The sequence below is a fragment of the Opisthorchis viverrini genome, assembly GCF_000715545.1.
Source record: "Opisthorchis viverrini unplaced genomic scaffold opera_v5_489, whole genome shotgun sequence".
In the NCBI taxonomy this organism is placed as follows: domain Eukaryota; kingdom Metazoa; phylum Platyhelminthes; class Trematoda; order Opisthorchiida; family Opisthorchiidae; genus Opisthorchis; species Opisthorchis viverrini.
In genome coordinates this window covers 257325-273185 of record NW_008752153.1, presented here as the reverse complement: position 1 = coordinate 273185, position 15861 = coordinate 257325, and the positions used below count along the sequence as shown (strand labels likewise).

The following is a 15861-nucleotide window of genomic DNA, read 5'->3' as shown; positions in this document are numbered from 1 at the left end:
AGAAGACAAACAATATACTGCTATTCTAGGACTCTTTGAGTCGAAAAAAACATTTTGGCTCAACATGACGGTCGGACTTTTGCCGCTTTCTTCTTTGCACATTCTTCTCAATGCCCTAAAGCAAGCTTACTTACGCTGCAAATGAATTCCGCTCGCCGCTAGGATTTACACTGACTTGCTTGTGTTAGTTGACTGGGCAACCCCAATACGGCTGATTACTGCAGTCCAAGCCAGCAAACTGTATTTAGTCACAGAACTGCGTGCAATTGAATCGCGAATATTAGATGCGCGAAAAGTTAACGTTAAAACCCAGAATTTTTGTCGTTGGCTTGTGGCGCATGACAAAACTCGCCTCATGTGAAGGTACAGCGTTTGTCTACCTAGCAGGTAACAGATATTTGAAGCATTCAGATGATGGTCATTCTCATTTTTGCTCCTTTTTGCATCATCAGTGTGCAGGTAACCGGTGGTCATCTGCATGCGGCACTACCATACTTCTACAATCATTCATTATATTCGTTCACTTTCTCCGTGTGTAATCCCTGTTACGAACCTCGCTATCAGCGAGTTCTTATTAATGTGGTTATCATCACCGCAAACTGTGCTTGCGCTAACGCACTTTACTTTTTTCACTTCCAGCCTATCCTGTCACTCAGTTCGGTGGAACGAAGCGGTTCATCCTCTCCACTGAAAGCTGGCTTGGTGGTCGCAATCCAACGTTGGGTATAGCTTATATAATTGTGGGCTCAATCTGCTTGGTTCTGAGTATATTGTTCCTCATTCTACACTATCGTCTACCCCGAAGGTTAGTTAGTTCAATGCGGTCCATAAAAACAAATGCTTTTTTATATTTATGGAGACGTTCATATGATTGGAGTAGAAAACCATTAACATTGTTGAAAAAGGCGTAATATGACTAACTCGTATAACTCAGTCAGTGTTATCCCTATCGATGTGTTCGAGTAACTCACTTGCTTTGCTGTATTTAGACATAAACAGTCGTGTATGCTGTTTATAGTGAAAATTTCGATCCTGACTACCTCAAGAGTTCACGGAGATTCAGTTATCGTGCTCGAGATCCCATCATTGTTGATCGAAGTTTGTTGGTTTGTCGGTTTGCTTAGCCCATATCAAATCAGTGGATCACTTTATACTCCAGGAGTACCGACTTAAAAGTGTTTGGGGAACGCTTCAGACCCCGTTTACTCGTGGCTTTGCACTCTCATGATTGGATGACTTCTCCTCTCTGATCGTGTTTCATGTAGATTCCATCGATGGGGTGAATGGGTGAACTGGTATTCCCACGTGTGGTTCTTGTGCTTGTAAGCCTATATCCTGGTGATCATTGGGTCCCCGGAAATTGACGACTAGTTTGGATAAACAGTTCGGTTAGCTGTTCTTTGTAGGTAAAAAGTAGATTCTGAAGTCCCAACCGAGATTCCAAACTGCTGAAACCAATTTACGCTGAAAGCCCGATAAGTCATGCCATCGCCATTAAGAGCAGGCATCTTATGAGTCTGTTGGGAGAGCACAGCCCACAACTTTCTGCTTTAACCATATCGTTCAATGGTGACACTGTTGGCACATAGTTACCACGTGACCCGAAGAAGGTTCCGCCGGGTTTCTCAAGCTAGGGAAAATCGAAAGACCTTGAGTGGTAAATCACACCTTGCTACTCCTAGCTCAGCTTTCTGTCTAGCAGCTGAACCCTATTTAATTCAACCGCAAGTGCCTGATCATTCATATGAACAGGCTACACATGAACAGGAAACAGCATGACTTATTGTATTCCCTTTGCAAACAGTTTATCTAGACGAGAATATTCCAAGTCCAGTTCACCTTGCGCCCAAGACTGGTTGTTCCTGAGATCACTGCGGACAAAAGAGCGCACACACTTTACGAGCTTATATAAATGGGGTTCTCTTTGAGCCGAACTTCCCGAGATCTGATCGCATCTTTCTCCACAACACGAAATATGGATTGATTTTTCTAACGCCAGGCAGCATTCTCCTGGTCGCTTTCGTTTGTTTCACATTTTACTATCTTAACTGCAACTGAATCCGACGTCACCCCAAGTACACCGCAGTCCACACTGATTTCTCGCTCATTCACATCGGCCAAATTTTGACCATGTTTCGGTGAATGGTAGTGTGTTGCTGTACCTCGCTTTGTCTGCCAATTTAGTCCAGAGAGGTGGACGGTGAAAACATGCTAACGGAAACTGCAAAAAAAACAATTCTATTCCAATGCGAACACCGCAATAAAAACTGGCCCCATTCCTAGGTATGCAGATGAGTGTATTAAGGAGCACCTAGTTTTATCGGATGCACCGACTGTTATCCGTCATTCATATCAATAGCACAAGCTCACTACAATGAAATAAGAATAACGAGTAATGATGAAGCAAAAGCCGTAAAACCCGTCATTTCAGACTTTACCGGCAAGCCATATGTAATATATACGCTTACGCTGCCAAGTCATTCTGGACTAATGTAGGATTTGCTAAGGGAAACATTTTCTGCCTTCTTCCTCAGTTGTACACTGACAGGAACCACGGATGTACACTGTTGAACAAGGAACTACCCTTGATAAGGTTTACACAAGGTAATTTGACAGTGTGAACACGTGATCACCAAGGATGTAAACTTTTCACAAGCCGTGAAATAGGTGATCACTCATTCCTGACAGGTCTACGCAAACCTGTAACGCAGGGCTTTGTTATCGTCATTCGACCCTCTTTCCAGGTTATAGGATTCCAGGAAGAATGTCACGAGTGCTACGCTTCTTCCACATTTCCACGTTCGACATCGATGCACTTCTTTTCATTTAGTCTAAAATAGGGAAATATATTGTAAACTCACTGTGTTTCATTGCCGGTCCACATGATTCAGCAAATACACTTGTGTTCAGGTATGACTTTTCAGAGGCATTATTTGTCCGTGATGCACTTGAATTTGTCTTGCAGAAGCTTTGTTTACTACTAATCGAGCGGGCACCAAGCACGATAATCTTATGCTCTGTGAACGGTTTCCATGTGTTTTGTACTAGAAATCCACAATTCTCAAAAGCCACGGTCATGAAGTTCTACATACTGAGCCCAGTGAACGTATGCCGAATGGCGACAAGTAGATGGTTTATCTTTTTCTCCTTGATGTTTCTTCGTTTGCGCGGAAATGCTTCGGCAAATACGATAAGCCAGTGTGTGTTTTCGTTTGATGCACTCCTTTGTGCAGCTATTGGATCACATTGTTTCCTTTTCAACAAATCTGGGGGATAGCTTACGCCATACTTTTCTGTCGTAACTTTTCAGAGTTCGATCGTAAACGAGTGCTTCTTGCGAATGACTGTGGGTTTTGCGAACATGGCGAGTATCTATCTGAGCTTCCCCAGCACCACTCTTCATGAATTTGGCTGTGATGAATACAAATATTGTTTTCTCTTTTTATTTGGCATATTTCTATGACAGTGTGCTTCAGTGCCTTCATTTTTCTCTAGTTGGTGTTCATACATCCTCCGTGGTTTCCTGTAATCGACTGTTTTCAAAGTTTACCGTTTGCTCCTCACCTCACACATTCCGATTAGTGACTGTTTCTTTAAAGATGACTGAGCGTAGGTTGAAACCCGCCATCAATCCATCCGCTGACTGCGTGTGCTCTGGTTTAGTTGAAGTGCCCCTATATTGTTCTAACGTATGAGTTAACATGTTTTTTCGGCGTGTACTTATCTATCCGTTGGCAATATCTTCTTGGTTGTGTACGGATCTACACGATAGCCATCACACGTACTTACCATGCGTATTGGACTCTCCCGTCGATTGATTGTGTACGTACTTGAAAGAATGCGAAAACAGAGAATCTCCTACATATAGGAAACAAGAAGCTAGGAAGGGCGAGAAACCGCCTAGAGGGTTGTGCTTTTTTAGTACCTTTGCAGCACGTTGAATGCTGAGCTAATGGAATCTGCAAGTTGTCCGAGGATTTTCCAGTGGCAAAGGCGGATCATAAAATGGCATGGCGAATTATTGCGCACTTCATAATTGACGTAGGTCGCAGTTCATCGTGGATCACGTGCTGTTAGTGCAATGACGTTCGAATAGGAAGAATTTTCGGATCTACGACCATAGTTAGTGGATAAAAAGCCTAACTTCAAGCCGAGGGATAAACTTTCAAGGAACAAGTGATATTACCTGTTCCAGCCCAAAAATCCAGGGCATTTACCAGAATTTTATTCCGAATAGGAGAGACTCCGTGGACGCTACATGGACGCGATTCGGTATAGCTCAGAGGACTACGATTAAGCTCAGTCTGCTCCTGACTCTTTAAGGGTACCACAGCAGTTCCGTGATAGCTCACCCAAGAGCAGGGAAGCCCACCTCCCGACTAGAACGCATTATATAACTGGGAAAGCCGCATCACTCCTGATGGATTCATAAGCAATCTGTCGATCTGTAGCCTGCATGTTTGCGCTCCAGTATCGTTTTGACATTTGGTAATAAACCTGCTGGTCAAACCTTCGGACAACCCGTGAAGTACTTCATTACGTTTGTATTCCTGTCTGTCCTGCATGGATCCTATGCTTGTAAATCATTTTCCTATAAATTCAACCAACTTGCCGACAGTGCACCTCCAAGGTCGAGTTGTGGCACGGCGCTACCATCCAGAAAGTTGCGCGCACTTGACTTTCGATTTCCTGTACACTTTGACATCGTCCGACAGTGTGTATTGTTTTCATTCAAGAATTCTGTGGCGTAGCTGCACGCATGCGCACATTTTCCCACCAAGTCTGATCACCACACTCACTTGCAAGGTTCACCCAACTGCATTTACATGCTGAACTATTCGCCGCAATCGTTTCTGTGAAGTTCCGTTCCACACAGAAAATCCTATCGAATACTTGCCTTTAGGTGACGGAGTGTCGTGCCCTAAATCTAAACAAAATAATCTGGAAGGACGATCTACGTGGGTTCACCGAAGTATTCCCGTTAAACGCACGACGTATAAGGCCCGTTAGACGACGTAGGTTTTACGATAACTACCGACATAACACTCGTAGAGTTAGCAAAAGGAAGAAAACAATTGCACGGAAACATGATTTAGGATTTGTCGGTCTTTGATACCATAAATGATACATACTGCGGTGTGTCGGGACTATTCACTTGCAGTTTTGACGAAAAAATACTTGCAACTCTCGTTAGTCCCTCCTCAGGGGAAATCACTTCCCGATTGTTCTACTTCCATGAGTGTTCATTCAGTACGTTTGAAAACACCAGATAAAAACGAAAGTTAACAGTCACACCCATATCACTCTGAATATCAGGACAACTGCTGACCAGTGGGAGGCCGTGTTTGACAGATATTCAGTTGCCACCCGAAAGGCCTATTGGCATAGTTCGAAGTAGTAGCAGGCCAGTGTTTCTAGATATCTTAGCTCAGCTTTTATGGTCACTCGGGTGATCGCGTTTGACGGTGCAGGTGACTATTCGGTTAACATCGTATGGATTCGATAGCTTGATGAAAAATGCCCCCGAATACAAAAGCGCAGTAAAGCGGTACGAGAATAGCACAATAAATTGAGTTAAGGTGATCTGCTGGAGTACGTGATGGTGTGGGCGTTCTACCATGCTTCAGGACTAGCTGTTGAAGAATGGCGCTGATAAGATACTCTTTCCGAGACAATACCTCCATCCGTCGAACAACTTTGGGGGCATGATATTTCCTGCTTCCAAACAAAAATTAAACTTGCCAGAACCGAAGAGGAGACCTTAGGTTCAGAAAGGTAAGGTACCACATTGTAGAATCCGGTTTGTGGATTTTCTATTACTTCAAAGACTATGTCAAGTGCACAGATGACACACCAGATCACGTAGGCAACAGAATCGCTTGAGGTAAGTCACTCGTTGAAGGGCATACAACTGAAGGATAGAGTGAAACAACGGCCGATAATTCAATACCTCCCTGATCAGTGTTTCCGTTGTTACTCAAGAAGGCGTTTCCGCGCTTAATGGTACCTGTTGACGTGTAGCTAGAAGGAAAACGCCCCTGGTGACCTATCACTAGGCGACTTCATAATCTTGTGCGCGTGTGGATCACGGATATGCGAGACTACTGTATGCCCGGTGCATTCACTTCCAACGAAGCGTAAAATACTTTACAACTCTGATGAAATATGGACAAGGGGACTTTCCATATCAGAAAAAGCATATGACATTGTTCTGATTAGTCGCTATCCTGTGGGGAAACATACTAGGACTCTCCAGTGTTACCTAGAAGGGAGGAGCATTTTGGATGGAGTTATACACTCATTTGCAAACCGGAATGAAATTAGCGAAGCACTTAGCTCGGCTGAATCACTTGCTTATAATAGAATTCAAATGAGTGTTTTACAAAGGTGCCTTACGTTTCAGCTGGAACGGTACTCAAGAAATCGGAGTAAATTTCTTGACCCCTAGGGATTTTCGCCGACTTTGTAAGTGTTGGGTGAGCGCCGTACTCCAGTTGCCAAAAGCGTCCTCTACCATAAACCGCGGTGGCTTGGTGGTCCTGCTTCATTGGCCACAATTTTTCTTACCAACATCTTTCAGATTGGCCCTAAACCAACAGGTGGATAAGTATATGTGGAGATTGTGGCGCGATCTGCCTTCCAGGATCGAGCTTCCGTAGTCCTTGGTCCGCTAGATTGAATGCTCTTCGGATGTCATCGGTGGTGGTTCGGACGTGACATTCTTTTGGTTCATAGCTGATGTGGAACTCGGTGGCAAGAGGGCTGAGATACCGCGCAATCCTGAAGGTATGTAACGAAAACCAGGGTTGGGTTCAAACTGCGGGACCAGGCAGTCAGTAGTTTCGTGCCTTAACCGCCAAGTTATCCTGAGCTTTGGTTTGCCAAAGCTCGTTCTGTTAATTATACCGGCTGAATTGGTTTACGTAACTCGGGATGATTGCAACCCGCTAACACCTGGTCTCTCCACCACTTTAGGGCTTTGAAAAGAAAATTTCTGTTGTACGGCAGTGAAGCTTGGGTGGAAACACTGTTGTTGTCTGTGACGATGATACTTCACAGGGCTCGATCACACTGGGTTATGGGCTTATGCGATGAGCGAGCCATGTGGTGCTTCGATTTTCCAGAACTCTGCAGACTGATTTTCTAAAAGGCTGAATACAGCACTTTGAAGAGCAACGGCTCACTTGGATGGTTACATCGTGCGCTTCAAAACTATCGCATGAAACCAAAACATGACAGGCACTATGTACAGCTTTAATCGTTTCCTAGTTATCAGCGTGCGAAACGACGAAGTTACCCTAGTTCGTAGTGTGCATAGTGCATGTGTCAGTTTGACCCGGACAACTCGGCATCCAGTGCTACAAGCTAAGATGGCTTTGTTATGCGCTATACATGTCATGTCTGCCGAAAAGTGTTTTCTATGCCTACTTCGGAGTGCTGGGAGCATAGAGGCGGAAAGATAATGAAATGGGGGATATGATATCACCATTAGTCTGGGTGGTGTTCGCCTTCCAGGATGTGGCCCATTCTGTACTTGACTGTCAGCTAACCGATATCAATGGCGTCCATGTTGTCAGTTCTTATGATGACTACTTGACTGATCGTTGGAGATTTAAGCACCTCAGATACTTGTGGTAGGCTAGCTCCCAGGTCTTTATTCAAACAAATTAACGTAGCTGTACATCAGTGAAGCACCGGTGTTCATTCTCTGACGTTACTGTAAATGATGGCGACTTTTCCACCCTTCATTGGCTGCGGGGTTGGTTCGCACGTACTCGTTGTCGCCACTGATAGGTGCAACCGCGGGATGCTCAAAACTTCAGATATGGCGTAAGCTGAGTATTAGCACAATGAAGGCCGTGCTTTGCACGTGTTCATATTAGAAGCTGTAAGAATAACGTCATTACAACAAAATAACACCTTGGTTGATCTCGATCTAGCCCATTATGTTTCAAATCCATCTGTTTCTTATTTCTCGACTGCTGCTACTTAGACTTGGGCCAACCTACAGTATCTCAGACCGCGTGCTTTGGTCAAGTTTCGTAGGAGCCATACAACGAAACGCTCGCATAAACGGATTCTGCCTGACGTATGAAGTTACTCTTCACCTACTCATCTTACAGCCCTAGTGATTACGTTTTGTTTGTCTCCAGCAGGCGCTTAACGAGGATTTCGGCTTAAAACCAAGCTACTGGTGTAACGGTGATACTACTGATCGGGAGGCACGCGAGTAGTATGTGTTGTTCGTAGAATTTCGCTTTGCGGAATTCGCGGGGCCACTTTGTAACATTTGCTCGGATTTGACCGATGAATGATTGGAGTCAATGAATCTCCAGGAAGACTCGTTCGGGAGATCTGTGTCCAGTTTTTGTAACTAAGATGCAGATTAGAGTTTTGCTTCCCTGTTCAATGGTCTGTAACCGGTCAGTTGGCATTTCCGAATAAATAACTCCGCAGCGAAGGCCTTCTTCCTTTCATTTCGTGCCGTGACCAGGATAAAAAGTGAAAGGAAGAAGGCCTTCGCTGCGGAGTTATTTATTCGGAAGTGCCAACTGACCGGTTACAGACCATTGAACAGGGAAGCAAAACTCTAATCTGCATCTTAGTTACAAAAACTGGACACAGATCTCCCGAACGAGTCTTCCTGGAGATTCATTGACTCCAATCATTCGTCGGTCACATCCAAGCAAATGTTACAAAGTGGCCCCGCGAATTCCGCAACAGAATTCCCTTTTTCAATCGACGCAAAGATTCTATCTACGAACAACACATACTACTCGCGTGCCTCCCGATCAGTAGAATCACCGTCACACTGGCTGTTATAGCTGTCGAGGAAAAAACACTCTCTGGTACACGATTAAACAGTTAGCGCAGTTTATTGTGAAACAAGAATGCGCACCATGGCATATCAAGAATGAGAGAACATATGTACAAAGGTGTGAGACTTGACGGGGTCCGAATAACATCCGGCGCAGTTGGACAACGTGGAACGGTACGTTCACTGAGATGCCTAGTCGTCAAACTCGTGAAGTTGGAAGCGCTCTTCATCATATAACTTTGCATGAACAACTCGGCCAGCAAAAAAACGCTGGTTCAACGATTCGCACGCCGCCTGCGCCGAAGCAGACCGGTCAAAATGTACAAATATACGAACATCCGATTTGACGTGAACGAAAACGCGTAGAACGTGTCCAAAGTTGGAGCACTCTTCTGCCACTTCTCCCTCCAGATCTGGGTCCACTTCTTCGGCACTCACCATGTTCTCCAACAATAAGACTCTGAAACAAAAATAAGATAGTTACGTTTGTACTGTGGAAAAACAAATCACAATATGAACACAACCAGGCTGAATTGCAAAGATCTCGTTATTCGGGATCTGAGTAAGAACACTCCTTCTTCAACAACCGAAACCAGAAAAGATGAATGGAAATGGTCAGCACAACGAAATAGCCCCTATAGCAATGGTGTCCAACAATCCCCTATCAAACGAACTCTAACCAGTATTCTTGATCCAAACAAACTATAGAACCTAGAGAATAGGGAATCCCACCGTTAGTTCGCTTTCAGCAGTGGTTATGGTAAACAGAGGGTTGAGACTTGAGTGCAAACGTCAGCAACAAAAAGGAAACCAACATTCCGGTTGGGAATGGGTTTATTGTGAGACTATCGCCTTGATCACCCAACACCGATGGAACACTCTGGATCCAAGATCAAAATAAAGCTCTAAATAGCGCAATTTCCTCGCAGTTTTGTACTCGCTTGATTGTGACAGTTTTTATGTCTCTGGTTGGCAAATCTTCGTCATCAAGGTACCGGAGGCGGGTTGCAGTTAGTTACAACATAAAATATGCCATTTTGCACTGAAGGAAAAAAAACTTGTGCATTGAACAGCGTGAGTTGCACTTGCAACCCTACTTCAAACACCTGACCCGTGCGTGACAGACATTCAAACGAACGCAAACACTGACTTGAACTATGCGAACAAAAGCACTTCACATCCGTGAAATGTTTGAGATGATGTGTTCGCCGCGGTCAGTTACAGTCCTGTTTATGATTGAGCGCACCTCGATCGGAACAATTCAAGGCATGAGCCTACAGCTAATCACTTACTTGCTAAGTGATACAGAAGGCCAGCTTAATAGCAGTCGTGGGACACACGAACAGTCGTTGAGATTATCTAGAAGACGGAGCGTGGTGGATTTTCGGGCAACAATTTCTCCAAATGCGCTTGACTATAGAAAGCGCAACAAAACGTAGTACATTGTTCAAGGAGTGTGGCTCAAGTGATTCGTCGACCTCATACTCAAGCGTCCGGGCGGCCACAATTTCTAGTGACGACCAGTTGAAATGATGACTTTTCCAGTTATGCTACGATACCAGCCAGCCTTTGAAGTTAATGTAGCCAGCTGGCAAGAGTTGAAGGAGTCACTTAATTCAGCCTAGCCACCCGCTTCATGCCGCATCCCTTGTACGGATATAAGGGTCCCATTGAAACCTGCTGTCTGAATTAACCTAGAGATATTTCGAATTTTTATGTGAAGGTGATCAACCTACTGGACTAGGGGATTACCGTTCGAAATGCAGTGATACCTTACAACTTTCGTACTTGGCCTTTCATTGTTCAACTGACAGCAAGCAGCCTCGTTGAGCTTAGTTTGGATGCCAGAGAGATCCGAAGTTCCAGGGCGAACAAGCCAACGACCACCATCTATAATCTTGTATACCAATCGAATCAAAAGAGCTGTTTCACCCGACTGGTGACCTTCAAGTCCGCAGGGACTTATCATGAAAAATGCTGGATTGTGCTCTGCAAGTGGTGCCCACAGCCTTCGGCTTTGACGAGAAAGATTTGTGGAACTAGATTTCACAGTTAGTTTTAATGGTGTCGGTGGAATGCTGAGTCTACCAATTTGATTAAAATAACCACTGAACAACGTGTGCTATAGCGCTTCGCTTAGTTTCCCTAAAGGATGAGCTAACGCCTAAAGCTGATGCTGGATTTATACGCACAACTGACTTCTGTGCCCACCTGGATAAAGGTGCTTCAAACAAGAACGCGGATGTATCTTCGTTGTTTTCTTCGGTTTCATGCGAAGACTCGGCAGCCACTGGTGGTAAAGGAAGCTCCGAAGGGAAAGTCGGAATGGCGGCATCATCGTCTTCCCACATGGACGTGGTGGTGACCGAGCCAGGTTCTTCAGCTAAAAGTGGTTAGTCATGAGAATAAAATCGAGCATTGTAAAGAAAACCATTTGCCCTTATGGCCAAAAGTAGTGTTACACGAAAAGTGCATAGTGGTACAGAAGAACGCGATGCATCAGACTTTGTTCGGACCATCTTGGGGTTTCGGAGCACCGCACCATTAAGGACGATGGAATATGGTAAACTGGTGACTGATGGCACACTTTAGACTTCAGCTCAGTTAAATAGATTTATCGCGAAAAAGACGCAAGAAGCCAGCAAAATAATCGGCCAACAAACACAACCACACATTCTGTGTAACCGTGACATAACCTTCACGCAAGCAACCCACATGCTGGTCAAAATTGACTTGTGAACAATGTTCCCCCGGTTCTAGCATTACAAAGCGATGTAGGCCATGCAGATCGGCGCTGTCTGAAATTCGACAAGGTTAGGTGCTTGGAAATGAATAAAAGTCTTTTCTGAGAATACACCAAGTGGCCCGAATTATCCACGGCACTGATCCTTCGAACTTGGTGAAGATCCCGGGAAATAATTTTTTCTGATAGAGTGGACGGACAACTCTAACGTGCAATCTAGAAACCATCGATAAGCAAATCGAAACTGCAGAGATCCATCGGTTTATGTTAAAGTATGTAGCACGTACACAAAACATATGACGTACAAAAGGACTGGACAAGGTCCTACGATGAGTAGCAGCCATGCTGAAAACTGCATGGGCTGAGATAACAACCACATCGTCTGGGATGTCAAATGGAACAAAAGTTTCAACCGACTGCCGGGAAACAAGTGATGTAATGCTAGCATGGATGCAAAGCGCGTCTTTCTGCAAGTATATGCCTTCAATCCTTCAGAATGCAGATCATCCGTTGTAATCCGACTGATTCGACGGGTATTTGCGATTCCTTACTGCATCTTGCATACAGTTCTGTCAGCAGACTTCACAGGCACAGCTGAATGCCACTGATATCTCCAGCACATGTTCGTAAGATGTACGATTGCTTTACCAGGGGACAGATCTCAATGAGCAGGGGGAGACTGCAAAAATGCAGCTCCAAGAGTCAACAGTGACACCGCCTTATTTTTCCAGAATTCCATACCAAAGACCTTAGCAAACCTCCTTACTTTTAACGAGTTGTGGATAGATAGTTTTCCCTCTGATATGTCCAGTCAACAAGCTCAAGGTGCGGCAAAAGGAATTGAATTGAAGGCTAGCGAATTAGGAGAATTCGGTGGACCAAATAGTTCTACTAGCATCGGTACATGCTGTGTTGGTCTGATAATGGTCGGCAGAACATCTACAATGGATGACTTCAACTGCAGAGACCACTATGGTATTCTGGTTATCTACCTGCTGAGCTATACCAGCCATAGTTCCCACCTAATTGCTCAGAAACGACAGGGTTCCAGTGTGAGTTTTGGCATGGGCAACCCGAACTGGACGGAATAGCATTATCATATCAGGATAAAAATAGTATCTTTAAATCATAAGCATTCCAAACCCACTGCACATTGCACTACAATAAAATCAAATGAACATGAAAAATTCAAACAATAGGCCTAAGACAAGTGCCCTACCCGCTAGCACATATAACATCACTCGTCGGCCTAAAAGGATGCAATTTTGAAATGGTCACTTTGTTGTATATGAAGTGAAAGTCACGGAAACTACGCCACTATCACATACCTGCTTGTTGCTGCTCATCGGGTGGTGCCGTACCCAGGGTTGTCGGAACAAAAACGCCCGGAGGAGGAAGGTTGGGCACCGGAAGTGGAGGGCCCGAAAAACCAGTATTATTGGATTTCGTTGTCTGAAAAGTCGGGAGAAATCGGTTGAACGAGGGACGAACCAAAGCACCTGAACCCTGTCAAGAAATCCATGCGATTATTGAATTATGTACCCAGACCAGCATCTAGGTAATGAGCCGTGTGAGCAACGGACCACTAGGTGGATCAGGCACACAGCGAACACATGATACCTGTGAATCAAGGCAATTTGCGTACAGGCCTGCTCGCTTGCACTCCAAACTGGAGTGGAAGGTCAACGACATCAAGGACGAGGATTTATGAGCAAGAGCTGTTGTCTGAACTTCATTGTTGATATGGTGTGATTAGCAAACTGCCAAAAATTGTTGTTCGACCACTCTCGCTGTGTTTCCACTTCTCACAGTCCTCTTATCAGAGACCAAATTGTCATTTGGAATAGAATTCCTGAAAGTAGTTAATAAGACTTCCGGAGTAGCCCTACGATATACGCGCAAATGACCACTTGCAGTGAGAAAATAGCTGAGGCAAGTAATGAAAAAACCTCAATATTCCGTAGCAGTCAGATTCCGAACCATGGTACTGACTTCGACTACAGATCAGCGGTGACGCGCATGCAGTAAGTAGCTTTAATTCAACTTACAAGAAGTCATGTGGCTTAGGTTGCATAGGCACAAAGAAGAGCAACCGAAGATTAGAGACTGAATCCCACATAGTCTGTCACAATCACGCATCAATTGCAGCATTTGATGAACATCTCAACTCCGTAAGTAGTTCAAGCGGTTAGGTGACACGTCAACCAACGCTGGAGCGTGAGAAAGCAGCTTGATATGGCCAATCCCACGGATCAATCAGCAACATTCGTAAATCTGTGAGTCGTCATCGTGGGCTAGCAAATAAACTTGGTCGTTCTGTGTCCCTAAACAGCATTAAGCTATAGCAAAGGTTTGATTTCATAAATTGTCCAAGTCAGGCTCTCCAGGTATCGGGCACATAGATCGGAAACGAATATGGTATTGTTCCGTGGACGAAGCCCCCGAGGAGAGGTGAGCATCTCCTCTCCTAAACAACCAATAATTATTACCAGTGAAACGATAAAAACATATCTCCATCTCGGATTGAGATCATTTTACTCTCGCTCATGCGTACCACCGCTTAAAATGTCAACTATCTCGATTGAACACGCGGTTTCGCCAACAACGATCCACTGTCTCTCCAACTACTCGTATCATTGTGTGGTTGCCCCTCGCCATCCGGAGAGACACTTGTGAGTTGGTCCATTGAACTATTTTAATGGTGACCTGTTACGGAGGGAGATGGTCGGTGAGATAGTCTCAGAAGAGTGAGACAGCGGCATTTAGAAAATTCTGTTTGGATCGGTTTGACGAAGCCCGGGTAGAAATCAGACTTATTGAGGTCGGAGGAATTAGAGTGATGCAGTAGTTATTTGACATCAGACAGACAGAGTTAGGCTTTTCTGATCATAGGGAGACTCTTCGCCAACCGAAAAGTTTGCATATTGACCATTTAGTACAAACTATGCTTCGTTATCATATCAGGCATTATAAGCGCTTTTAAAATATCTTTAGTTCCAAGGATACGTAGTTAAGCGCTCGGATAGCAGTGGCTCCCTCAAACCATGTAGCATAATTCGAAAACACTGAAATGAATACGGCGATCTTACCTAAATGAAAGTTCCGTCCATCCACGGTTACTCAATGTTCATATTTCTCAGAAGAGTGAAACGAACGCAACTCAGCGAAATGGATCTAGGACCGAAGACATCACTTTTCTTTGACGCGGCAGCATGACTTCGACGATTGCCGGGTTGTTACAGCCGATCAATTTAGTGGCCAGTGAATAGGTAATAGATGCGAGATTCTCTTCCAACGTTGCTAACCTATCTACGCAAGAAACTAGTGCTGTACTATGTCAGCACCGTGCTTAGGCTGCTTCGTCACCAAAAACAGTCCATTCTCGTAAATGAACGTCAAAATCAGGTGCCTGAGACGTCATATGAACTAACACAATACTTACTAAATCGCATGCACAGCAATACTGTACGACAGCTACTTCACAAGCTCTGTTGTTAAAACGCAACTATTAGGTCACACAGCAGTCGAGAAGGCGTGCTGATTCCGACTGACCTTCTCAAATGATGAAAGAAATTGGAGTGTGGCTTCACATCTAGTCCTGAGATGGTGACGCATTTCACTAAATGTTGGCGGCGGCCATCCCATGTATGTATAACACTTTGAATCAATAGACCAGAATTCACACCTCACCCCAAACAACGTAAAGTAGTTGCAAAACAAACCTTTTCAAACATAAAGCGCACAAAATGTTGGTTTCGTCTCACCAATGCATCATCAGTGACCGTTCAGAAAACCATCGTGGCCGAGCTAAATACGATTCTTTACGGGTTGAGAATTTAAGGTTTGCGATTATGGGTTTACCTTGTTCGATGCAGTGATGCTTCACTGCCGCAAAACCATAGAGTTCATCCAATTATATTTAAAGAATGGGTGACCAAGGGGATCTAGTGCAGGTCTACTGCAAGAATACTGAGTTGCCTACATCTTCGAACGCCCAATCAGACATTCTGGAAAGAAACTGACAGCAAGAAACGCCATTGAATTCAATCAACCGCCATTTCTTGCAATATCTCTAGCCGAGCGCAGGAGGGGTCACGGTGACCCCATCCAACAACACTTAAACCTTTTTGTAATCTCTTTCACATCATTCTGTCAAGTAATTCGTTGTCCACTTCGCGGTCTACGCTACTCTGAAGACGGCACGGAGAACAACACTGGTCTCGGTAGACTGTTTCCACATGCGTAGCAAATGACCGAACCACCGCAGTTGGTAGTGCTGGATATACTCCGAGGATGAATT

General features: G+C 44.5%; 3 protein-coding genes across 3 annotated transcripts in view; 2 read left to right on the top strand and 1 right to left on the bottom strand.

Annotated features, from left to right (window-relative positions):
- The window catches only part of T265_11400 (hypothetical protein), a gene marked incomplete at both ends in the record, with an annotated part of 17579 nt that extends 13827 nt beyond the window's left edge, over window positions 1–3752 (top strand). The window contains 2 exons of the mRNA XM_009178044.1: window positions 640–805; window positions 3311–3752. Coding sequence (XP_009176308.1) covers window positions 640–805; window positions 3311–3323 — 179 coding nt within the window. The remainder of the gene's footprint in view (window positions 1–639; window positions 806–3310) is intronic.
- Window positions 3753–8852: 5100 nt separating this feature from the next.
- Window positions 8853–15861, bottom strand: part of T265_11398 (hypothetical protein) — a gene marked incomplete at both ends in the record, with an annotated part of 22368 nt that continues 15359 nt past the window's right edge. The window contains 3 exons of the mRNA XM_009178042.1: window positions 8853–9278; window positions 11030–11201; window positions 12890–13013. Of these exons, the coding sequence (XP_009176306.1) occupies window positions 9011–9278; window positions 11030–11201; window positions 12890–13013 (564 nt within the window). The remainder of the gene's footprint in view (window positions 9279–11029; window positions 11202–12889; window positions 13014–15861) is intronic.
- Window positions 12365–15861, top strand: part of T265_11399 (hypothetical protein) — a gene marked incomplete at both ends in the record, with an annotated part of 11042 nt that continues 7545 nt past the window's right edge. Inside the window, one exon of the mRNA XM_009178043.1 lies at window positions 12365–12613. Within this exon, the coding sequence (XP_009176307.1) occupies window positions 12365–12613 (249 nt within the window). The remainder of the gene's footprint in view (window positions 12614–15861) is intronic.